The sequence below is a fragment of the Anser cygnoides genome, chromosome 17 (genome assembly GCF_040182565.1).
Source record: "Anser cygnoides isolate HZ-2024a breed goose chromosome 17, Taihu_goose_T2T_genome, whole genome shotgun sequence".
In the NCBI taxonomy this organism is placed as follows: Eukaryota; Metazoa; Chordata; class Aves; order Anseriformes; family Anatidae; genus Anser; species Anser cygnoides.
The window spans coordinates 1,215,154-1,239,858 of record NC_089889.1 but is presented as its reverse complement, the minus strand read 5'-3'; the positions used below and the strand labels follow the sequence as shown (position 1 = coordinate 1,239,858).

At 59.2% G+C, this 24,705-nt stretch overlaps 1 protein-coding gene across 6 annotated transcripts in view; it reads left to right on the top strand.

The window, feature by feature from the left end:
- The window catches only part of MYO18B (myosin XVIIIB), a 62,501-nt gene that overhangs the window by 12,465 nt on the left and 25,331 nt on the right, over positions 1–24,705 (top strand). For 4 of the 6 annotated variants that reach the window (XM_066979314.1, XM_066979311.1, XM_066979309.1 and 1 more), the window contains 22 exons: positions 2,751–2,921; positions 3,860–3,950; positions 5,748–5,940; positions 6,894–6,974; positions 7,126–7,273; positions 7,495–7,654; positions 8,485–8,668; positions 9,319–9,484; positions 9,745–9,854; positions 12,413–12,478; positions 13,953–14,081; positions 14,351–14,494; positions 15,436–15,525; positions 17,118–17,237; positions 17,341–17,449; positions 17,881–18,005; positions 18,655–18,809; positions 18,913–19,036; positions 19,493–19,693; positions 19,813–19,923; positions 20,961–21,065; positions 23,622–23,771. In XM_066979314.1, coding sequence (XP_066835415.1) covers positions 2,751–2,921; positions 3,860–3,950; positions 5,748–5,940; positions 6,894–6,974; positions 7,126–7,273; positions 7,495–7,654; positions 8,485–8,668; positions 9,319–9,484; positions 9,745–9,854; positions 12,413–12,478; positions 13,953–14,081; positions 14,351–14,494; positions 15,436–15,525; positions 17,118–17,237; positions 17,341–17,449; positions 17,881–18,005; positions 18,655–18,809; positions 18,913–19,036; positions 19,493–19,693; positions 19,813–19,923; positions 20,961–21,065; positions 23,622–23,771 — 2,933 coding nt within the window. The remainder of the gene's footprint in view (positions 1–2,750; positions 2,922–3,859; positions 3,951–5,747; positions 5,941–6,893; positions 6,975–7,125; positions 7,274–7,494; positions 7,655–8,484; positions 8,669–9,318; positions 9,485–9,744; positions 9,855–12,412; positions 12,479–13,952; positions 14,082–14,350; positions 14,495–15,435; positions 15,526–17,117; positions 17,238–17,340; positions 17,450–17,880; positions 18,006–18,654; positions 18,810–18,912; positions 19,037–19,492; positions 19,694–19,812; positions 19,924–20,960; positions 21,066–23,621; positions 23,772–24,705) is intronic. The other 2 variants (XM_066979313.1, XM_066979310.1) reach the window with 1 other exon arrangement.

Genomic DNA, 24,705 nt, shown 5'->3' with positions numbered 1-24,705 from the left:
GGGAGAAGCAGCGCTGGTTTGGCACCTCCTGCTCTCAGCAGGCTGGTGGCTCTGTGCATTTAATAAGTTGCGACCCTCCAGAGCAATAATTTTGTTTTGACGAAGCCACCAGCCTTCATGGGAAAGGCCTAAAACAAGACGACAGTCTCTAGGGTCTGCATCTTAGCGCAGTAACTGTCCCCTGCAGGCCTGTGTGTGCAGGGGAAGGTTTTCAGGCTCCTCTGTCCTCCAGAGCGGAGGCCGTGGCCTCGCAGCCTGCGCCAGGACGGACGTGCCGTGAGCCCTCCTGTGCCGGCAGCGAGGCCACAGGCATCACCAGCAGCAGGTCCCTGCTCTGCCGGGCGTTTTGTGGTGCCAGGACAGTGCCAGGAGTGGATCCACCCCGGGGCCGTACCCTGACATCCTCACGGCGGCTCCCGCTCCGCGCGGGCTGTGTCTGCGCGCGGCGAGTTATGGCGCTATCCGTTCAGCGCCCTGACATCTTTATTACAAACAGTTGGGGAAATGCAGCCAGAATGGCAGATTTCTTTAATCATGCTATTACACAGCTCTTCCCTTTGTTATATATAGGCTTTAATATGTCATACATCAGGCAGCGGGTCAATGGAGAATAGACTGGAGGATTTAGTGCAGGACAAATAAATTAGCCATTCAAGCCAGGAGGAGCCTCCTCTCTCCCCACTTCCCCACCCAGGGTAATAAAGAGGAACAAACAGGCTTTTTTATTTGTCCCATTAGCAGCGCAAACGTTTTCATGACAAAATAAGTGGAAGAGAAAGGCCGGGCTGGCAACCTGTGCCCAGAGCAGGGGAGGCGGCTGAGCGGGGCTGCTGGGCTGTGCCTGCTGCAGGGGCAGTGCCGGCAGCTGCGGGATGTGCTTGGGGTGACTTCGGGAGAGCTCCAGCCCTATTTCTCTTAGCAGGGTGCCCAGATCCCACAGACTCCCTGAGCATTGCTGTGGGCTCATTGGCAGTGCTTTATTTGCTGCTCTTACCCTGCACAGCCCCGCTGCTTCTCTTAAATATTAAATGGGCCGGAGTAATTACCTGTCAGGTGTTAAAGCTGGCATGTTTTACAGCGGTCACATCAGGAGCAGGAGGGCTGCTGCTATTCATATTTTATGAGGTGTGCAACGCTGCAGGCCCCTCATGGCACCGGGGGCTGCTGCGGGGGGCAGACCCGAACCACCGGTGTCAGGGCTTCCCCCAGGGGCCGGCCCCGGGGGCTGCTGCCCGAGGAGCGTCTCACATCTCCTCACCAGTGGAGCCTTTGCTGCCGGTAGCTGTGCCCAGGGAGGGGACCCAGTGCGCAGAGCAGGGCAGCTGGGGGTGCTGCCACGGTGGGCAGCATCGTGCCAGCTGGCTGCTGCCGGCTGTATTTTAAGGGCTCATCCTAGCTGCAAGCCCCAGGGCTGGCTCCTCACTACCTCTGCCCAAAGACACCGCTCAGAGGTCTGTGGATGACTTTGTTCCATTTCTGCTCGTTCCCACCGTGCTTTCTGTGCCAGCTGGCTGCTGCTGCAGCATCTTTCATTCCTAGATTTGTAAAAGGATTTATCCTGCAGCTTGTTTCCCTATTGATTTTAATCATTAAGCTGGAGCCACTACTGCTGGATATAAATAATTTCCTCTGCCAGCGTACGCCAGCTCTGCTCGCGGAGGATGCTGAGAGCTGTGCTGCTCTCGGGGTTACAGGGACAGCAAACATTGCCGGGGCTCAGTAAGGCGATCCTGGATTTTGAGGGATTGGCTCGTAATCCCATCAGCTTCCATAACCACATCTGCCAGGCTGGCCCGCTGAAGCTCTCAGTACACGCCGGCGGCGCTACCGACGCCTGGCTGGCAGCAGCACACTCAGCCTGCTTCCCAGCCTCCCTGGGCTGCCCCTGGATGTCTCTGGAGCAGGTTTCTGCCCAGCCCCGCTGCTTGGATGTGGTGCACTGAGCACCGTGGGGGCAGCAGCACGTGGGGAGCCCTGCGGCGGGGCAAGCAGACCCAAAGGCATTGCTCTGAGATCCCCCGAGCCCTCAGCTACCCTCCGAGCAAAAAACGAGTCCTCTTGTCTGAATGATTACCCAGGGGCCAAATCTGTCAACCTTTCTCGAGTCATCCAGCCTTCCGTTAACATGCTCAGCATCTTGCAAAGCTGAGAACATCGCCGCAGCTGTTGTTAGCAAACGCGTGTGCGTGCAGGGGGTGACAGAGGGCACCGCAGGGAGGGGAGCACGGCTGGCAGCGCCCGAGGCGGGGAGCTGGGGCTCCAAGGGCTGTGCAGGTTGTCACTGACACGGGGGGGCTGCAGGAGGAATTAGTGGGCTTTAAGGAGGAAAAAGTGGGTTGGGTGTGTTAGTGGTGTTAGACAGGGAGTGAGGTCAGCGCCCAGCCACACCTGTGCGAAATTAAAAGCGCAGGCTATAAAGAATGGCGTGAAGCTGAGTAGCACAACAATAAAAGGAGTTAGTGAAGTGCATGGTCGCTGAGTTACTGAATGTATACTGCAGTAACCGATAGCTGTTGAACTAGCTGTAAGCCTTAAGGAGCACGCTGGCGTTCCCCTGTGGATGCAGGTTGCTTCCAGCAGCCGTGGAGCCCGGCAGCATGGGGTGGTGTTGGGGCTCAGCTGTGCTCACTGCTGGGTGCTGAGCACTGGGAGCTGCCGGGGCACGGGGAGCAGTGCTTCTGATTCAGCAGGTTCTTCTCATTTAGCAGGTTCTAATTGACCTTGTTCCTCCTTGCTCCTCCTCCTGCCAGTCGGCCGCAAGCAGTTCATGAAGTTCGAGTGGGCGAACCGCGCGGCCGACGTGCTGGGCTGCGAGCTGGAGGAGCTCACCACCGCCGTCTTCAAGCACCACCTCAAGCAGATCATCGCGCAGGCGACGGCGCGGGGTGGCCGGCTGCCCCCGGAGGAGGAGAGCCCCTCAGGTGCCCGAGTGCTATGCTCCTTTTCCCTTTACTTATGGAATTACTGCTGCCATATGGGGTATTTCTATTTACCTACAAAATTCTGTGCTCTACATTGCTCCTGCCTCTGCTGTGGGGACAGGCAGTGCGCCCTTTCCTTTTCAGGCAGTGAGGTCCATTTAAGTGCGTTACTATTAATCAAATAATTAACTGTGCCTTGCCATGTCACTGCCCTCAGCTCTAGAGCTGACCCTGCATGTCGCTTGGTAAGGACACCTGAAGATCAGGGAATTCAGTAACGCCACTGGAAGATAAGCGATGGGGATAAATGCTGTGGGAGCTCTCCCTAGAAATGGGAAGAGAAAAAAGGAAAAAAAAATGCCCAGAGGGAGCAGGGTGGGCTTCCCCCTGTGTCTGCGGAGGACACAGCACTGGCACCGTGTTGTGTGTGCCCACACTGCGAGCAGATCCAGTGGTGCGGGTGCTGTGCTAGTGCCTGACAAATTGCTGCTGAGCCACCATAAACTTCACGTTAACGTATGGCCTGATTCATGGAGGCAGATCCAGCCTGCACGGGGGGCAGTATGAGATACGGCCCGGCTTTAAGGTCAGCGCTGCCGTGCCCGGCGCATCCTCAGCGGCCCCATTACAGCCAGGGCTCTGCAAGTTACTGCGGTAAAAGCGAGCGCTTGCAGGAGTGGCCCTGGGCACGGTGATGGTTTCACCTCCTACGTACGCGTTAGGCACAGGGCACTGGAGGAGCTGAAGGCGCGCAGATGGATGCGCACAGCCCGTGTGAGCGGAGCGACGCCGCGTCTGGCAGGCAGAGGTTGGGAGCAGAGCAGGTTGTCTGACCCCGCCAGCAGGGGGAACGCCTGCTGCCAACTCTGCTTCACGCGGGGCAACCAGCTGGCCATAAACGGCGCGTCTTTGCCTGCTCCTCTCTCTGCGTGTGGCAGGGCCGAAGATGACGGGCGTGGAGTGCGTGGAGGGGATGGCTGCGGGTCTCTACGAGGAGCTCTTCGCTGCGCTCGTCTCCCTCATCAACAGGTACGGAGGTGCTCAGCCCTGGGCACCGCTGTGCACCAAGGAGCTGCTGCTCGCTTACCCGTGGCAGACGTGGCTTTGCAGGCAGGAGCCGAGGTTACCGGGCTGTGCGGAGCAGTGAGACAGCCAGGGCATCCCACAGAGAGCTGCGGTGGGTCAGGGTTAGGGTTAGGGTCAGGGTTAGGGTTAGGGAATCGCTTCTTGCTGGAAGCTTGATGGCAAGCAAGGATCGAAATGTCAGGAACGAGAGGGGCTGGCACCAGGGCAGCTGCTGAGGCACCGGGGGAGGCTGTGCTCCGTGCTCCCGTCCTGCTCCCAGCTGCTGTGGGAGCCAGGCAGGCATCAGTCGCCTGCCGCTGCCCGCAGAACCCTTCCTCTTCTCATTTCCATCTGAGAGCCAGGGTGGGAAGGACATCCTCCTCGTGCCAGTGTAAATCCCAAAGGATCTGCTGAGATAAATTGAATAGTTTACAGTGGGGTAGGGATCAGGCCCCCAAAGCATTCAGTTTCCTCGGTTCCAGTGTACAAGTCAATTTGTTGAAGTCAGCATCCACAAAAAAGCTGGTGTTTGAAAATACTCCGTATTGTTGCAGCAGGTTTATTTTTACCTGCAGTTGAATATTTTTATTCCAATTCCTAGCAACCACATTCCGAAGGGAAATTGCTGATGGTACTCTAAGACCTTGCAGAAGATTCTCTTGAATCACAGCATTAAATCAGGATGTGTCCCCCGTCCCCTATTCCCTTTAAAGCTAGCACTGTTTTGCCTGGCTTCCTTTTCCACAGCAGCCCATCAAGGCTTATTAAACCATTGCCACGGCGATCCAAGAGCAATGCCAGGTTTCAGTGCAGTCGTGGGGATGTGCTTTTACTGCATGAGCTGGTGGTGAGCCCGAGCCCTTCCAGCTCCCGCAGCCCCATGCAGACCACGTGCTGGTGCTGCTGTGCAGTTCTGCGAGCAATTTATAAATACACTTGGGTTTTGTCACCCAACCCTGTGCTTTCATCAAGGTGCTGCACCCTCAGCGCCCCGTGCTATCGAGGAGCATCGCGTCTTCTCTAACCTCCTCTAATCAGGGCAGGCTGCCTGGCGCAGGGGCTGGGGACAGGGAGCATGGCAGCGGGCAAAGCACGGAGCAGCACCATGCATTAAACCAGTGCATGAAACGTGGGTTAAAAACAATCCCAGAGACTTCTCAGGGTCACGCTCCCCTGCTGTCCTTATCTGAAATACTGCAAATGGCTGCAAGCAACATTCTGAGCAGTAAACATCTCTGTTTCTCCAAGGAACCCCCTCGATGTCTGCTTCTCAGATCACTTCCAGTTAGGGATGCCCCCAGGAGCAATGGACAGTCTCCTCCCGCAGCAACACCACGGGCGGCACAGCACTTGGGAGTTTGGAAACTCCTTGGTGTGGGTGTCATCTTAGCCACTTCTCCGCCAAACTTTACGTGGTTGGATTAGGATTTCGTGCTTTAAATAACCAGAGTGCCAGGGTGGGGAGCAGCATGGGAAGGGTGGCATCTCCACCTAGGCTGGCAGAAGTCGCTCAGCTGGAGCAGATGAAGGAGGAGGTGGGTGAAACTCGGACCGAACAGGACAAGAAGATGAAGTAAATGAGGCTGTTGGTGCTCCTGGCTGGAGCCACGGGCAGGGGAAGTCAGCGCTGGGGCTGTCACTGCCACGTGGGGTGGTGCTAACGAAGGGATGTGCACAGCTGGGGGAAAAGCTGTGTCACCCCCCGAGCACAGCACGACGTGCCCCTGGGTAAAGCCCCGTGCTGTGTCTGGCTTCCCCCAGGTCCTTCTCGTCCCAGCACCTCTCCATGGGCTCCATCGCGGTGGTGGACACCCCCGGCTTCCACAACCCGCGGCACCACGGCGGGGAGCGGGCGGCCACTTTTGAGGAGCTCTGCCACAACTACGTGCACGAGCGGCTGCAGGCCCTCTTCTACGAGAAAACCTTTGTGTCGGAAATGGAGAGGTACAAGGAGGTGAGCGCGAGGGCTGCGGCCGTGGAGCAGCCTCCCAGCCCCTGGGCACGGCTCCCTGCGCCCCGGCGCGGTGTGACAGTGAGCGCCCAGGAGCTGCGAAGGCAGGAGTGCTGCAGGAGGGAGGGCTCCGTGTGGAGTGGTGGCCTGAAGCCTCTTGTCCCCCCCGTCACAGGTCCCCTTGGACATTTGTGACACGAGGGAAATGCCAGGCTGGGCTGGGTGTCCCCTTGGGCATGCTTTTACCTGCTCAGAAGGCTCTGCGCCCTTCTGATGACGCAGCTGGGTTTTTCCTAAATTATCTCAGGTGATGAATAATAGAGAATAGAAAGGAAAATGATAAATTATTGCAGAAATACATGGCTGAAAAATCTACTGGCAAAGATGAACTTATTAGGTTTGCAGAAGTTACTTTAATACCTCTAGCTCTGGAAAAACGGTTGAATTCCCGTGGCTTAATAAGCACACATCACTTGCACCAAGTAAGTATATTTGTGCCCTTCGCTGGTTTCCGACCGAGCGTGAAATGGAGGAGGGCTCGGCAGGCTGGGCTCGCCTCGTGCTGGCTGCTGGCTAGGACGCGGGCACCGCGGCTTTGTGGCCGGGTGAGTGCGACTGCGAGCCCGGGCCCCGGTGGCACATTGCTCACGCAGCTCCGACACACACGGGAGTGAAAATGAATGGAAGCAACGCCTGCAAGCTGCAAATTAAATAATTGATCGTTTCCTTGGTGCTTTCGTGTTAAGTCCTCAATTATTATCATATCCATTATTTATGTGGCATGTCTGACATTCACAGAGTGCTGCAGGAGCCCTTTGAGCACGGTGTCCTGAGCCATAGCGGTGCCCTCGGTGGCAGCTCCGCTCCGCCTTCCCCCCTGCTGTGCAGCTGTGCCTGCTCCTGGATTCCTGACGCCAGATCATCACTCAAGCAAGCTTTTAAATGATGTTTTCCAGGAAAATGTTGAGGTGTCTTTTGATCTTCCAGAGCACTCTCCACTGGCCACGCTGTCCATCATCGACCTGAACTCCTCACAGGTAACCTGTCCCCGTGCCCCCGTGGCAATTGGTTGCTCTACCCGCGCTTCCCAGCTTTGGGCAGAAGCGGTGGGGAGCGGGGCAGGCGCTGGCTGGAGCTGGCTCCTGTCCCATTCCTGGTGACCCAGGGGACATCTCCACCCTTTGGCAGCTGCAGGTGCTGCCCGGCAGCCTGGGGGCCGACCGCAGGGGGCTGCTGTGGATCCTGGACGAGGAGGTGCTGGTCCCAGGCTCTGGGGACAGTGCTGCCTTTGACCGCCTGTGCTCCTACTTCGCCCCGAAGGGCCCCGACCAGGACGGTAAGTTGGGGTCGGTCCAGATGCTCCCCCTACCCCCAGCTGCTTTGCCTCCAGCATCACTGTTTAGCTTTGGGAATTAAAGAATGGCCAGGGGGAGCTGAAATGCTCTGCTGCTGCCTGCTGTCTTGCAGCCCCATGGGAACAGGCCAGTGACCCCCTCGGGGTGCTGGTGATCCCCCTGGGGCATTGGTGACCCCCTCGGGGTGCTGTTGCCCTTGCAGGGCCTGGCTACGTGCGCAAGTGCGAGCAGGAGCTGCACTTTGAGATCCCCCACCAGCTGGGCACAGACCCCGTGCGCTACGACCTGGCGGGCTGGGTGAGCAAAGCCAAGCTGAACCTGTCGGCAGAGAACGCCAGCCAGCTGCTGCAGCAGTCCCGGCTGTAAGTACCACGGCGCTGCCGGCAGTCCTGCGGGAGCAGCCCGGGATGAGGGAGAAAGCCGGGAAAAAGGCCACTTAGCTCAGCTTCGAGGGAGCCCAGAGGGTTTCGTTAGGGTGGGGGGCGGATGCAGGGCGACTGGCAGCCAGAAGTCCGCGTTCTGATCGGGGTAGGTGCTGAACAGAGCTGGGAATAGCACGGTGGTGGACAGCTTTCCACCCAAACTGCCCGAATCAGCAGGTCCCATCACTGGCACGTCCAGCGGGACTCCCCTCCTCCCGTGGGGGAGGCTGGGGGGGGGGGGGGGGGGACGTCGGGTGCTGCTGTCCCACGTCCCAGGGGACCCTGCGATGTCCTCAGCTCCGCAGCACCACGGGGTCAGGGCAGCAAGGCACCGCCAGCCCTGCACCGCTTCCCATGCAGCAGCCGACCTCGTTTCCTCTGCTGCATGGAGCAAGGCTGTGAGCTGCGTCGGGACTGAGATGTGAACAAGCTGCTACAGGTGTCTCCACACACACGATGATTTTAACCTTCTGTTTAAACCCTTCCAGCTCATTTTGTTTTGGGCTTCAGTTCAGGGAAGTTTTGATAGCGGTGAGCAGCTCGGTGCTCGAGCCAGGGAGAAGCAGAGGGGGTGGGAAGTGTTGCCGCAGCCCGGCTCTCCTCCGCGCCTGTGTGCCCCAAGGCAGCAGCATGGGTGCACCGATGCCAAATTCGCCACTTGCCCATGGGTGCTGGGCGCTGCCTCCCCTGTGAGCAGGTTGGCAGCAGAGGAGCCCTGTGCGTGGCCCCGCTGCAGCCCCACCACCTTCTCTCCTCGCTCGCCCCCCCAGAAGCGCGGTGCAGGAGCTGGTCCTGCCTCGCCGCCGGGCGCCCCGGGGCTGCCGTGCCGTGGCGGGGCTGGAGGGATGCTCGCAGGCGGCCCTGCAGCGCAGTGCCTGCATCAGGAAGACCTTCGCCAGCAGCTTGGCAGCTGTGAGGAAGAGGTCGGTGTGCGCCCAGCTCAAGCTGCAGGCGGTGAGTGGGGTATGGGGGCACCACGGTGATTATGGGGGGGTCGGGGGCGTTGCAGCACTGAGACCTGAACACCCAGGAAGCGGGGGGAGCCCCGTGCCAGGAGCTCCGTGCGCTGCGGGGCTCTTGGCCAGGGATGCTGCCCTGGTCCCGGGTGGCCAGCGAGCCCCCCAGCACTGCTGCTGCCCAGGGAGAGCGTCCGAGGGAAACGAATCGTAAAGCAGATTACACGCACACCTTGCTGTGCCGCTGGTTAATCCTGTTAAAGGCTCAGGCGGGCAGGTCACACCAGCCTCCTGTTGATCGCAGCCATAACTGGGTGCCTAAACTCTCTCCAGTGTCCTGGCTCTGCCTGGAAAACCCCAACCCCGGCAGCAATTAGGCCATTTAGTAACTTTCTGTAGCCCATCAACCGAAAGCTTGAGACACTGGGAGGAAGGGTCCCACTCAGCCTCTGCGTCCTGCAGCTCGGGCTCACATCTGTGTCTGGAGCTGCTGCTCCCAGGACGCACACAGCTTTTGGCACTGAGGATAACTCCCTGAGGTGCCCGGACACCCTGCAGCGGGCACACAGGAGCAATCACCCACCGACACACGTGCTGTCCCTTCGCCCCGCGCCCCCCCAGCCCCACTGATCTCTGCTTGTCCCCCAGGACGCACTCACCAGCCTGCTGCGGCGGTCCCAGCTGCACTTCATCCACTGCCTTGTCCCGGGAGCAGCAGTGGAGGGGGGGGACCCGGCGGCCCTGGACATGCCGTCCCTGCGAGCCCAGCTGGGGGGCACCCAGCTCCTGGACGCCCTGCGCCTCCGCCGCACTGGTACGGCCCTGTCCTGCTCCGTGCGGGGCACACTTCATCAGATCCCATATTTGTGCTCCCTCAAGCACATCTCCGGCACTCCTCCTGCTGCCTCTGCCCTGGGTTTTGCTGTGCTCAGGGCAGCTCCCGGTCCCCACCGGGTGCACCCCGTTTGCTGTGCGCACGGCGTGCCGCAGAGCCCCTGCAGCTCATTCCCTCGCCAACCCTGCAAACCTCCCCCGGCTCGTGCATCCCCCCCAGCGGTGTCTGCCTGTCCCCAGGGTACGCGGACCGCATGCTCCTGACCCAGTTCCGACGGCGCTTCCAGGTGCTGGCTCCGGCCGTCATGAAGAAGCACACGTCTGCCTACGAGGTGCCGGATGAGAGCAAGGTGCGTCCTGGGCCGGGGGCACGGGGCTGAGATCCCCATCCTGGGCTCTGCTGGAGCTCTCTGAGCCCTCCCCGGTGCAGTCAGGGCCCTCTCTGCCCTCAGGGGCGATGACTGGAGCTCCCAGCTCTCTCCAGGCGAGATGGGTCAGGGCAGTGTCTCCCTGCCCTGGGGCAGGAGCTGTTTCGCAGTTCCCTGCCTGGCTCAGCCACTCCTTGGGGCTGATGTTGTTCCTTGGGCTGCTGTTGGGGCTGTCGGGTCACTGCCTACAGGTCTGCTGGGCTCCGGCTCTCCCCACAGCCGTGGCTGTTGCTCCTTTAGCCCCCAGCCAGCACTGCAGGACCCTGCCGGGGTGGGGACACACACCTGGAGCTGCTGGGGAGCTGCCAGCTGCGGAGCTTTGCTCACAGGGCTGTCAGAGCACACCGGGGGGTTCTTCCCCGTGAGACCATCCCCAGGAGCTGGGGATGGAGAAAAGCCACCTTCAGCGAGGCTCAGGGCAGCTTGCCAGCTTTTGCCCTGCTGCTGAGAAATGGCCTTGAGGTCCGGGAACGCGCGGAGCCAGCCCGTGTGTTCGGCTGCGGGCTGCCAGGGCTGCCTGCGGCCAGGACTGAGCCCTGTGGGCAGGGGGCAGCGAGGGGGCTGTGGGGTGGACGAGCTCCCTGCTCCCCAGCACCCTGCCCACGTGTGCCTGCAGCCAGGGGGTGTGAGCCCCCCGGCCAGGCCGGCAGCAGCGCTCTGCTCGCTCTGCTCTCGGTCCGGGCGCTGCTCCCCCCTAGGGCCGTGTTTCTGCAGCAGCAGTAATCTTTCCTAGCGTGGGCTGCATTTGCCAGGGTTATTGCACCGTGGAGAGGACTTGGAGAAATCAGCCTGGAAATGAAGCCTATTATTGCTTCTTTTTAATACTCAGGAGCAAACAGCTTTGAAAATCCTGCTGGCTCAGGGCTGGTGGGTGCCTTGGTCGTCTCCTGCCCTGGCTGCGTGCCTGGTAGATTTTATTTTGCAGGGCAGGGCAAGAGCTGTGGGACTAGAGGCATGTGCAGAGGGCAGGATGAGTGCATTTCAGTGGCCCTGTACAGCTGCACTCCTTCCCTCACCCTGGCTCCCCAACAATGGATGGACAAGGACAAGCCGGGCATTATCCCCAGGGACACAACGGAGCTTGGGGCGCATGAGATTCCCGGGGGACTGGGCATCACCTGGCTACGTGTACTAGCTCGGGGTGGCTCCTTGCTGCCTATGAAACCTGAAAGTCAAAGTAGCTCAGGAACGAAGGGGAAGATCTGCCAGATTTACGAGTTCCGTAACAAACTTGTAGCAAAATCTTGGGAGAACTGACCCTGCCCTGTAACAACCTCCGGGTGAGCTGCTGAGCGCTGAGCGCCAGGCGGAGCTGGGAGGAGATGAATTATACATGGACACATGCTCTGTTGTGCAAACTGCCAGAGAGCGCGTGCAAATTCAGTAAAGACCTCAGGATTTAATAAGACGAGTTTGACAGTTGGAAAAGGTCAATATTGTTATTAAACACGGCAAGAAGGCAGAGGGGGCCTCGTCAGCAGCGTGTTAGCAGGGCTTCTGGAAAATCCCACCCTCTCTGGATGTGGCTGCCACGAGGTTTTGCCAGCTGGAGAATGCTTCCCAGTAAGCTGTGCTAGCTCGGCTGCTGGGGCCTGAGGGATGGCTGCAGGGTGAGGGCCCAGCGCTGGAGCAGGACCCGGCCGTGGTGCTGGTGCTCCCCTGCCTCCAGCGCACACATCTCAGTGCTCCGGGCCCTGTGCACTCGTGTGCCGCATCCTCACCTCACCCAGTGCCACCGCTGAGGGCTGGGGGTGGTTTCTGCCGCAGCGAGGTGCCCCAGGGCCGTGCCTGCTGGCGCCAAGCACCCTCCGAGACGCTCCTCTCGTGGGTTTGTGCGTTGTGGAGACGCGCGAGGCAGCTGGAGGATGTTGTACGGAGCAAAGCGTTAGCTGAGGATCTTGTTACAGTTCCTGTAGCTCCGTGGCTTTCAAATCATTCATTTGTCCGGAAAGTGTTTGTTGCCCTGGGGAAGCGTGCGGTACTTCTGGCTGCTGCTTCCCCGTGTCAGTCTAAAGCTCAGCGTGGTGAGTGCAGGCTTCTCCGAAGGATCAGGAAAGTCCCTGCGTGTGCCCCCCAGACCCTGGCATGTGCTCTGCGGGCAGGCCTGCGGTGAAAGGGGCGGGAGGGAAGCAGCGGCAGGCAGAAAACTGGCAGCAGCAGCACAGCTCTGTGCCCGTGCTGCCGAAACCCCTTGGGGCAGGACGCCCTCCTGCAGCCTTTCGGGGGCTCCGTGGCGCTGGGCGGGTGTGCAGGGCGGAGAGGGGAGAGTGGATGCTCTGGGCCCCAGCGACAGCAGGACCTGCTGCCCCTGTGGGTCGGTGCCGTGCCCCAAATGGCTCCTCCAGCCCTGGGAGATGCCTGGGAATGGCTTGCAGCACCGCCGGCCCCAGGCAAGGCTCTCACCCCTGACCCATGGATGGGTCCCCTGCTGCGGGACAGGGTGCTTGCGTGCAGCTCCGTGACGTGCTCCTTCCCCACAGGCCATAGAGGAGCTCTTCCAGGCGCTGGATCTGGAGAAGAAAAGCGTGGCGATAGGACGCAGCCAGGTACGGTGGCTACCAGCTCCTCCTCCCTCGCTGTCAGGTCACGCAGCGCAGCCAGCCCCGGGCCAGGCGCTGCCGGCTACCCGCAGCCTCCCGAGGTGGAGAAAAAGCTGCTCCGTGCTTCCTACCATGCCCCGGTGGGCTGGGAAACAAAGCCCTGCCAAAAAAAAAAACGGAGCGGGAGGCTCCTGATTTGATGGCATTACCCTAGGTAAATGGTGTGCCTGGTTCCCAAAATCCAGCCCCTCCTGGCATGTCAGTACCTACCTACCTCTGAGTCTCACGGAGGTAAACGGGGCTTGGGCAGCTCGTGGTCTTTGGTGGGCTGGGGTTAAAACTGGGCAGCTGCAGGTGCGGGAGTTGTCACAGCAACGGTGTTTGAACTTAAAATTGATAATCTCAGAGAAAAATTAATTTTGTATGCATGCTTGCCTTCAGCTCTCGGAGTCTATAAAGAAGAAATTCATGAAACGGTTCTGTGGAGCAAAATAACTTGCTTTTATCCTACACAGTGCAGTTTGCAATTATCTCTTCTATGAAATCCTTGTACTTAATCAATAGCGCGATAGCAGCTCCAGTCACATCTTGTTATATAGGAGTTGGTATTGCCATCACTTTGAGCATTGATTTTGTACTAGCTTCTAAAACTCACTGGCTTGTGAAGTTAATACAGACATTAATGAGACAATCAAATAGGTGGTGAAGCAATCATAGCATTATCTCAAGAAAGTGAGCTTCCTTGGGATTGTTCTTTGATTCAATTTGGCATCCTTAAAATGCAGCTCTTTAGGTGTGCCACCAGGTTCACAAATGCAGTTCATTTTTTATTGAAGCCGCATTATGCAAATGGCTCACATTGTTTGGAAGTGGCTGGTCCCACACCCCGAGAGCTTCGCCAGGCAACGACCGAGAAACATCTTAGGCTCTGGGAGATCTGTAGCGGATTAAATTCAATGGCATCAGCAAATCTACGTTGTTTACGATGTGTTTCCAACAAGTTCAGATAAAGAAAATGACGTGGCTCGTTTTGTTTTTCCCATTGTATGCTGTCATCTTTGCTGTTATCTGTGTGCATTTGTGTACGCTGTTGGGAACGGCATTGCAGCAGAGGAACCGATGTCACCAACGCAGCTTGTGGGAGAAGTGCCGTGTCCCAAAGGAAAAGCTTCAGGGACTTGCAGCATCTCGCAGTGCTTGATGCTGGTGTCAAAGGAGGGCAGAGGAGAGGCAGGGACGGAGAGAGCAAGTGCCAGTGTGCACACAGCAGGGGCCAATCCTGAAGGGTGCTGGGCAGCCAGGTCCCCCAGCCCTGTGCTCTGCACCGGTGCTGAGGTTGTGCCCTCTGGTCTCTGCTGGCCCGAGGACCCTCGGTCTCCTGCAGGTCTCGGCTGCCTGGGGTCAGCCAGAAGCACGGCTGCTGCCTGCGGGGGTCTCGGAGCCCCTCCGGGGGTGCACAACGTCCTCTGCTTGCTGTTAGGTGTTCCTGAAGGCGGGGGTGATGCCCAGGCTGGAGAAGCAGCGCGACAAGCTGATAACCCAGAAGATAATCCTCCTCCAGGCCGCTTGCAAGGGCTTCCTCAGCCGCCAGAAGTTCAAGAGGCTGAAGGTACCCATCCCCTGGGCTGTCACGCCCCGTGCCCACCGAAACCCAGGCTTGGGCCACTGCATGTGGGCAGCGTGCTGCTGTGACACGGCCCAGAGCATCCCGGTGGGGCTGGGCACAGCCCTCGGAGCGGAGCAGGCTGCTTCTTTGCACAGTACCTGCCCTGATGCTGTCCCTTAGGATGCCAAACCCCCCGCCCGTGCCCCAGCCCGGCCCTTCCCTGTGCCTGCTGTGGCTCGGGGGGGGTCACTGCCAGCTGTGTCCCCCCGCAGGTCCAGCGCCTCGCTGTCCGCTGCATCCACAAGAACCTGGTGCTCTTCCAGGCGGTCAGGCACTGGCCCTGGTGGCAGCTGCTGAGCCGCGTGCGGCCCTTGCTCAGCGTCAGCCTGGCGGAGGAGCAGCTCCGGGCAAAAGAAGTAAGCACCAGGCAGCGGGATGGGATGGGATGGAAAGGGAGGGGACGGGACGGGATGGGGCGGGTGGGACAGGGTTGGGTGGGGTGCTTTAGGAGCTCTGCCTCGTGCTCTTGGAGAGCTTACTGGGGCTGGGTCCGCTGAGCTGAGCTCCTGGAGATGATGGATGAGCTGAGCACCCAAACTTGAGGCAGGGGACTGTGCTCTGTGCTATCGCCAGAGCTGTGCCTGCTTCCACCTGGGATGGAACCGGTGCTGGGAGACCTCCACGGGCATCTGGGGGCCCAGGAACGTCACCGTTCAAACCTTCCTCACGTTGCACCATGCTGAATTCTTAGCCTGTCTTCACTGACATCCGGCTCCTCCTCTGGCCTTAGGGAAGCTTTACCAAGATATTTTCAGGCTAGCTCAAAGTAAAAGCTGTCCAGATCTCTGCTCCTCTCTCCAAACCCAGCTGGTAGCCCCCAGGCCCCACTGCCCGCTCACCTCGGGTTTATCACATCTCTGCACAGCCCCAGCCATCAAAGCAGGGCAGCGCTGCCGCGAGCGGCGATCTCGGTGGTTACGGCCGGGCTGCCTGAAAAGGAGTCACAGAGAACGCTGCGCCTCTGCGGTTGCTCCCTCTGATAGCCTGCCAGGGCCGCAGGAGCACTTGATGAGCAAGATTCAGACGTTTGGATGTTTGTCCAAGCTTTTGTGGTTGGCTCCTTTCTCATGAAATGTGCTCTGTACGTAGACCAAAGCTGACATTCCCTCCAATGAAATTCATGTCAGGAGCTGTAGTCCCAGCGATCTGCAGCGTGCAGCCTTCAAAGCTGCCTGGTAAATTTTCTTAATAAGGCAGCTATGTCTCTCCCACTTATTTTTAACAGAAAACAAGACATTTATAACTGAACTGAGGCTGCTGGAGCTCTCAGTGTGTGTTTCCTTGCAATCTTACCTAGGAGGAGCTGGCGGCGCTCAGAAGAAAGCTGGAGAAATCGGAGCAGTCCTGCAGCGAGCTCAGGCAGAACACGGAGAAGCTGGAAAGCAAGGTAGAGCCTGAGACGGTCCTCTGCAGCACCCCTGCTTGCTGGCATTGGAAATTAAGACTTATCAGGATGAATATGACCAAGGACGCAGTTGCCAAATGCTGCTGCTGTCCGTGTGGCTCAGGGAAGTGCTGCAGGCTGGGCTTCCCAGCGCTGGGTTGTCGGCCCTCAGCTGGCTCTGGGCATGCCTTAGTGCTCTGTGAAGAGCTCTTTTTTGTTTCTAATTGACAAAAAACATTACGCAGCCATGGATTTCATCCGGCAACACATGTGAAAGGCGCTGGTTTTTCCACGCATGAAGCCAGCAGCTCCTGGCGGAGGCGGGGTGGCCGTTCCTGGCGCAGCGGCGTTCCTCGCGACTGCAGAAGTTGCTCAGTGGCTGCTTTTTAATGCTTCTGCAGCCGAGGGCCGTGGGGCTGCTGCAGGGGGAGCAGTGCAAGATGTGATCAGGAGCTGCCACCCCCCCCACACTGCACCCGGGCCCCATCCCGGCGTGTCCCGGGGGAACCCTCGGCACCTGGCGCAGCCACAGGCATCGGAGCCCGAGGAGCGGCCGTGCAAATGTCACCCCTTCTGCTGACAAAAGGCTATAATTAGAATCGGAAATCACGCTCAGATGTATCACATTCTCATTATGCTCTCCAGGCAGCAGTCTTGGTGACCTCTGCAGCCACCAGAAGTGGCTTTGTTCAATGGGAGGAATGCTGATAATGAGGGGAAAGTGTGCGGGAGAAACATCCTGCGTGTCTCAGATTGCACTGCAGCGTAACAGCCTTGGTCCCCTTTGGATTTACTTGTTTCTCTGATCTGAGGTGCAATGCTCTGCTTAGCAATACCAACAGCCCTCACAGAGTACCCTCTTCTTCAAGGGGAAGTGGCTAAAGATGATTTCTCTGTTGCTCTGTGTTAGAGATGCAATTGCACCCTTGGGGCTGGGACTGCCATGGGAGGCTAACGCTTTGTGACAGACCCAGAAAACACCAGCTCCCCAGGGAAAGCAAGCCTGTTGTGTGTACTTACCCAAATTAAACTTGTTGGACCTCTGGAGAGCTCGTGTAGCGTGCCTGCATTTTGAAGTGCCTTAAAATGCTGTTAGATGTGGAAAAAGAGCAGTTGAAGCCTGCGGGCTTCCCGCTGCCCTGCCCCTGTCAGGCATGGACGCACAGAGCTGGGCTAGCGGGGCAGGCCGTGCTCACGGCTGCTTGCAGAAAGTGCGGTTCGTCCTCCCGATTAATAATTCACTCGTTTATTCACGTGCTTTTCGTTTCGAGCGAAATTTAACGTTAATCAGCTAGAACAGTGCAAAGATCTGGTGAGCCATGCAGGCAGGGCAGTGCAGAGAGCTTAGTGCAGGCAGCGCAGCACAGCGCTGAGCACACTTCGTTGGCACTTGCTCTTTCCTCGTCCGATGGCAGGGCTGGGTTCACACAGTGCTGGGTGGCACTGGACAGGGTGCACGCCGTCTCCCCACCTCCCATCTCCCCAGAGGAGAGGCAGCAAGTGAGAGCTTTCAGGACGCTGGGTCGGTGGGCAGCTGCTGCCCCCCCAGGCGGTGTGCCTGGTGCTGCCCAGCCCACATCATGTTTCCCCCCCAGATCATCGACCTGACGATGGAGCTGTCGGATGAGCGGCACAAGGGCGATGTCGCCTGCCAGGTGTTGGACGGGGAGCGGGCGGAGAGGCTGCGGGGGGCCCGGGAGCTGCAGGAGCTGCAGGTAGGAGACCCCAGCACCATGGTCCTGGCACAGCGTTGCTCTGCCCGAGTGCCCCAGGAGCGGGTTGAGCTGCTCCCTCCTTCCCTTCCCCGGCCTTCCCCAGAGCAAGCACGACCAAGTGCAGAAGAAACTGGAGTCAGTGCAGAAGCAGCTGGAGGAGGCCCAGCAGCTGGTGCAGTTGCGTGAGATGAAGATCAGTGGCTCTGAAGGAGGTAGGGCATCCGTCTGGGGCCATGCATGCTTCAGGGGGCCAGCCAGAGCCACGGGGCCAGCGCTGCCAGCCCAGTGGGGCAGCAGAGAAGGTGGAGGTTGGGTCCCCTGGGCAGCCCAGCTCCCGTGTTCAGCACCCTCGTGCCCTTGCACGGCCCTTTCATGGGTGTGGATGGGGGGGCAGGCAGGGTTTCTGCCTATGGGAGCTGCTGGCACGTGCCCAGTGCTCCCAGCAGCTCAGTGTTTAAAGCACTTATGGGAGTGATGGGGAGGCTGGGATGGGATGGGATGGGATGGGATGGGGTGCATGTTCCACAAATTGGGGCAGCCCTGGGTGCAGAAAGCAGAGCTCTTGGAGCCCTGTCTGTGCCCCATGGGAGCCACGCTCGGCCCTGAGCAGCGGCACCCGGCGCACCCGGGGCTGTGTTTGCAGAGGACGCGTGGCATGTGCGGTTTGACTGCGCGCAGACCGAGATCGCCTTCCTCCAGAAGAGGCTGGCGCAGCTGGAGGAGCGGCTGGGCGCCGAGCTCAGCGCCCGGACGGGGCTCGAGCAAAAGGCAAGTGCTGCCCGGCCGGCCCCGGGGCTCTCGGGGTCATGCCTCGGAGCAGGGCTGCTGCTGGCCGGGCGTGGAGGGGCTCAGCCACGGGTCCTGATGCTGATGCAGCTCCTGGGTACGGGTGGGGTTGTGCTTGCATGACCTGTTGCACAAAGAGCTGTTAATGTAAAGAGATGGTAATTCGTGAGCTTTGCGATGAGGAGACGAAGAGGTGGTGTGCTTCCCTGAGCAGTGCCTGGGATCCTGTAAGGGTAAAATAAAGAAATGAGTATTGTTCATGCTACATTAAAAACTAATAAGAGAAGCAGCCCAGCCTTAGGATCTCGGGCAAAGCAAAACATCCCATTTGCTTTCAGATAGTTAGTTTGGAATTACAGGCTCCATTAATGCAAGATTTTGCTTATTTAAAGTCATTCCTTAATGACCCCACTCCCTGACTTGCAAGAGCTCTGTGCATCTCCCTGCCCCGTGCACGACGCCAACCCCTAGGGGAAGCTCCCCTTCTGCACGGAGCGTTTCACTCCAAAACAGCTGCCCGGGGAGGGGGTGCCCTGGGGTGGGGGGGTCCAGATCCAGTTCTGCTGAGTCCCCAGGTGGTGGTGGTGCCAGCCCCAGGACCCCTGTGTCACTCACGCACCTCTGCCTGCAGCTGGGCGAGGCGCAGGCGGCGTGCGGGGCGGCCCGGGCGGCGGCGCAGCAGCTGCAGCGGCGCTGCAGGCGGCTGGCCTGCGAGCTGGAGGACGCGCGGGCGCTCGCCGAGAGCCAGCAGAGCCGCAACCACGAGCTGGAGAAGCGGCAGAAGAAGTAAGGCCGGTGGGAAGGGGATGGGGGGAACGTGGAGGGGCCGGGGGTGGTGGTGGGGGGCGGCGTGGCATCGCGCAGGGGTGATGTGCGCTTCTGCGCCCAGGTTCGACCTGCAGCTGGCCCAGGCCCTGGGGGAGTCTGCGTTTGAGAGGAGCCTCCGTGAGAAGGTGACCCAGGAGAACTCCTCCCTCAGGTGGGAGATGGGCAAGCTTCAGCAGAGCTTGGAGGTAAGCGGGAGAGGGCCGACCTGCTTCGCATCCCAGTCCAGGAGCAGCTCGCAGAGCAACGCCATCCTCTTTGTAATTACAGCAGAGGCAATTAGACGCAAACCCAGCAATGTGGCTCTGGTTTCTTTTAGCACAGCTATAGGAGGTACCTCCTATATTCAAATAACATTATCCTCTGCTAGAAGGAGAGGCTGTCACGTCTTACAAGCCCCATCCCACGGGGCTGGGGGGCTGTCAGGCCACCCCAGGCAGCACGGGTCGCAGCCCAGGGGTGAGGAAAGCGACATCAGGAGCAAAACGGAGAGGGAAGGGGTTGCTCAGAGAGTTGGTGCGGTCGGGGCTGCCCGCTGCTGGCCGGGCTGTTCCTGATGCCGCAGTTGGGAATGGTCAGGGTTTTGAGAGCGGTGCATGAGTGAGCCCCCGCCGCGTGCTGAGCCCCTCTCTGCCCCCGAGCAGCAGAAGCAGGCGGAGGGGGCCAGCCTGGAGCAGCGGGCGGCGCAGCTGGCCGGCCGGCTGCAGGAGCTCAGCGCCCCCGGCGCCCCGGACGCCCGCGCCGTGCCCGCGCTCCGGCAGCAGCTCTGGGACCTGGAGGCCAGCGCCGCCGAGCAGCAGAAGGAGTTGGAGCGGCAAACGGCCGCCGTCGATCACCTGGAGCAGGTAACGCGGCCCCTGCCTGGGCTTGGTGTGCTCAGGACGTTCCTCCCCGCATGGGTGGGTCAAGTCAGAGCTCCGGAGTGGGGAGCGACCATGGGTGTGCTCGCCTCTGGGCCTTTCAGCTCCACCAGCGGCTGGAACTGGAGATAGAGCGGATGAAGCAGATCCACCAGAAGGAGCTGGAGGACAAGGACGAGGAGCTGGAGGACGTGCGGCAGTCCTGCCAAAGGAGGGTAGGTCGGTGCTGGGGGGCACGGGGGGCTCCTTCTTCCCAGGTGAGTGGTGATTGCTGCTTTCCCAGCACGGCACCAGCCCCGGTCACAGCCTGGGATGCAGAACCAGGGGCTGGGGCAGCCGGGATCCCCCATGCTGGGGACGGTGCAGGACCCCGTGGGATGCAGCGCACGCAGGCACCACGTTCCCCGTAAGCAACACCAGCGTCACACCAAGGGCACCTCCCGCAGACAGCCAGAGTTTTGTGTTCTGTGATAATGAACAGAAAATAGCCTTTTGACAAGGTCTGAGAAAGCTGCTAGTTCGGTGGCTTGCAAACATGCATTCTGATTTCCCTGAAATCCCCGGGGTGTTTGGTTCAGGGCTGCCGTGCTGCGTGGTAGCAGCCAGTTCCCATTAGGCCTGGGGCGTACCTGGCTGTCGATAGTGAATTAACGTTGCTGAGGCTTAATGAAGCAGTCCGTGGGGTTTTGCATTTGCTATTCTAGGCAAGCAGAGCAAGTCGGGAGTCAAATGAGGCAATCTCTGCTCCTGCTCCTGTGAGCACGTGGGTGTCACCAGCCCCGAGGCCTGGCGGGGCCGTGCTGCTGCGTGGGGCCGCAACTGGCTGCGATCGCCCCTTGTCTGCGTGGCACTGCCCTCGCTGTGGTTCCAGTGCTTACCCCTGCCCCTCTTCAGCTTTCCCTGAAGCTCCAGGCTGCTCTCAAGCGTGCATTGCACGGGGCTCCTCTCCGGGGTCACCTCTGCCCTTCCCCTCAGACTTTTCAATCGCCCTGTGCAGGGGGCAACTTATTGCCAGCGTCATTAAGGGAGAGGGGGAGCCCTCGGGGCTGCTCTTGGCTGACAGGGTGTCGCTCACCCTTCCTCTGCCTTACCCTGCGTGGCCTGACTATTATTTTCCAAACGAGTAAATGGCTGAGACTCTCTGGAGGGAAGTCACTGTTCAGCAGCCTGCTTCCATTCCCTTTCTGCACGCTGTTTTGGAGCAGGGCCCGTGGCCAGCTCTGACCGAGCCTGGGGCCCTCTCCCCGCACAGCTCCGCCAGCTGGAGATGCAGTTGGAGCAGGAGTACGAGGAGAAGCAGACGGTGCTGCATGAGAAGCAGGACCTGGAAGGGCTGGTCGGCACCCTGTGTGAGCAGGTAAGGACGAGGCCAGGCTGCTGCTTTCACGGGAGTCAAACTAAGCAGAACTAGCGCTGGAGCAGCTCCATCTGCCCAGAAAAACAGTTTATCAGATTCTGCTATTTGCAGAGGAATTCTGCCCCAGACGCATTTGTTGAACAAATCCTTTTTCACTCTCTAATGTGTCCGTGGCAGTGATTGAAGTGAATGTAATGGGAAAAGCGCACACAGCTGCTGCACGTTAAATTAGAAAGCAAGGGACCGAATGCGGCTCCATCGAACAGCATTTATCAGCTCGGGCATCGCTTGGCATCGCTGAGCAGCCGGGCTGGAAGCGTCTGGGGACAGCACAGGGGCACGGCTGGGGGCAGGGACGTGGTCAGTGCTGCCCTCTCGCTGCTCCTGCCCCCGCAGGTGCCCCATGGGGCTGGTTTCGTGCTGGTGTCCCTTCTCTGTGCCGTGTCGCGATCCACTTTGCACGTGCAGAGGAGGAGCTGGTTGTGTGGAGCCGGGGTGATGAAACGCTGCGTCCACCAGCCGTTGGCACAAGTGGGCTGGGTGCCGCTGAGCCTGGCGCCTGCAGGCGTTCATTAAACAGGGGGAACAGGGAGCTCTGCGACACCGAAACGAGCAGGGTGCTCCCCACGGACACCACGCGGTGTGACGGGGCCCAGCCGTAACGTCCCACTGATTCTGAGCCTGTAAAATGTTTTGGGAAGTGCAGGAATAAACCTTGCAGCATGAAAGCAGGGCGCATTATTGCTACTGCTCAGTGCGACGCGTTTCTCTTGCTCGGTAGAGCAAAACTGAGCTGGGTGCGGAGGAAGCAGGGTTGTGCGATGGGAAGCTGGAGCAGTGTGGGGCTGGCGACACCCACATCGCTGCCCCTGCAGCCCCCCCGCGTCCTGCAAAGGGCACTCACGCTCCCGAGGGACGGGGAGAGGGAAGAGAAACCCTGGGTGTTGCTGGAGTGTATGTGGAATATAACCAGTGCCTGGAAAGCAGCTATTGGGTTAAACCCCTGCCTTATAACTTCAAGAATCAGCAGGCTGGAATGGTGGCAGGCCGAGGCAGAGGCTGGGGTGCCTGCTGTGCCCATTTACGATACAAAATCCATCGCCTGCAATGGCAGCAGACACTGAGCTATGCAGAAAATGATGCTGAACGGCGTCCAAGATATGGTCTGTGGGGATGGCAGGGATAAAAGCAAATCTGCTCTGCTGTAGTGTTATTATAAATACTGCCTGACTTACGGCGGACAGTATGCTTCAGAGCAGTTTATTAAAAAGGGAAAAAAAAAATGCTGTCCCAGAAAACTAATTAAGGAAATGGAGATGTCAACGATTGCGGGTTTCTGCAAATGCCAGCCAGCTCGGAAACAGGCTGCAAGGTCAAATCCACACAATTAATTTTAGCCAGTGAACATAAAATAGGAGAACAGGTCTGAAACGAGAGGAGCTGTGGAAAAGAGAGTAAATGGAAAATGCTCCCACAATTCAATTAGTCTGAAATCAAGCACTGAAACCACGTCCTTGCTTGTTTGGTGTTTTTCTAATTCTTTTATCCTTGTAACCATGGTTGCTCTCTGTTTGAGGGGGGGACGTGGAGGGTTTGTTTTTTTAAGGTGCTTCCTACTTTCCTTCTTTAAACGGCTTCCGAGTGATGCAGTGACACTGCATTGCCGGGTGATGAGCCTCTGAAATAACCCAGCAGTTATTTTCTGCTGGCACTGCTGGAGACGCACGCACAAGGAGCCGCTGCCTCCCCCACTGAGGGCTGCAGCATCGGTTACGCACCTCCGCGGCTGACGGAGGCTCCAGATGCTTTGCATTAGCGATGTGTAAATAATTCCTGATGAAGCCTTCCTCACCAGCATTTTGTGTTTTTTTTTCCCCTTCCCCTGTGGGCTGACTTCCTCATGCCTTCGTCATTGTTTCTCCCACCTACCATTTTCCCTGTAGTCGCAGTTTTTTTTTTTTCTCTTTGTTTCCCTCGTGCAAGGACTTTCGCCTTTCCCTGCAGCGGCTCTCAGCACACTCCGGGGTCTTCCCCCTCCAAATCTGGGGCTGCTGGGGCCATGGGGTGGGAGGAGCGGCCGTGGTGCAACCCTGATGCACAGCTCGGGCTGCTGCCACCGTAGCCTGGCCACATGAAGAGTCCTGGTGACAGCGCTCGGTGGCTGCGGGGACAGGGCGCTGGTGCTCTGTGGACTGGTGAGATGGGGCGCTGTAGGGACATGCAGCTCTTGGAGGCTGGGGCAAGCAAACGTCTTCAGAGGAACAGCTTTCTGGTAGAAAAAATGAGGTGTTTTCCTGCAACCTGACAGTTTTGGTGTTTGCATAATTTATTTTCTTCCTTGTGTTTACGTGTTATTTGATAAAGAAAGAAAACTGCCCCGTTTACACGTAGATATTTAATATCTTCTTGCAAAATGGATTACCCAAATCCCTCCCGGTTCCCGAGTTGGTGCTTTTGGAAGTTTTATTACGTGGGGTGGGCCTGAGGGTGGCTCTGGCTGGGGACTGAAGCCCTGGCACCCCAGGGCGCGCCCTCAGGCTGCTCCTCTCCCTCCAGATTGGCCACCGCGACCTCGACGTGGAGAAGCGGCTGCGGCGGGACCTGCGCCGGACGCGCGCGCTGCTGGCTGATGCGCAGCTGCTGCTGGCCGCCCCCACCGAGCCCGGTGCCGCCAGCGCTGCCGAGCTGGAGCGGCTGCACAGGCAGGTAGGCACCAGGGAGGCTTCCAGAGGCACCGGGGCACGCGATCATCGCCGTCCCCTGGGCACGTCCCCGCGGTGCCGCAGGTGGTGTTTGACCGAAGCCTGCGTACCGCGTGGCGATGCCGTCCGAATGCCAAGCTGAGCCTGCAGGTGCCGTTGGCTGGAGGCTGTGCAGCGTGAGCATGACCCCTCCTGCTGGCTTTCACCAGATCCACTATGGAAAAGGTGCAGAGAGGCAGCAAAGCGGCCCCAGCCCTCAGTCAGGGCTGCCCCATGCTGTCCCTCGCCTCCATGGCGAGCAGCGCAGAGCTGGTGCTCACGGCAGCCCCGGCCCCTCCAGGGACGTCACTTTTGTACCTCGACCCAGGTGAAGCTGCAAGAGAGACCCGCGGGTCTCGGGGCCACAGCAGCGCAGGCGAGCAGCGACCTGTGGTGCTGTGCACGCCCTGTGCTAGCACGAGGAGTGCACCTTGTGCCGCCAGGGTCGGCTTGCAGGGCGCACTGCTCTGTAATTAAGCCAACAGCGGTTAAGTATTTTTTTCTTTTTCTTAGGCAGCCCTGTTAATTACCTTCTGTTCAGCATGCTTTCTGTCTTCTCATACCGCGATCCGGAGGCCCTGTTTGTGTGACATGTTGCCATAGAAATGGCTGTAAGGAGGCACAAGCTGCCAGATTAGGGACCGCGGCTCCTGTGCCAGGCTTTAAGCGCGGACACCGCGGGTCCCATGCTGGTGCTGGAGCTGGGGTGAGCAGGGTGGGCACTGCTGTGCCCTGCGCAGGACGGACAGACAGATGGCTGTGGTGCAGCCCGGGAGGAGGTGGCACAGAAGTCCTTGTGCCCTCGGGGATGGAGGGGCAGGCGGTGCTCGCCGGCTCTGGGCTGGCACGTGCAGAGCGCCAGGGCTGAGCTACTGACGCCAGTCCTCCGAAACCGCACA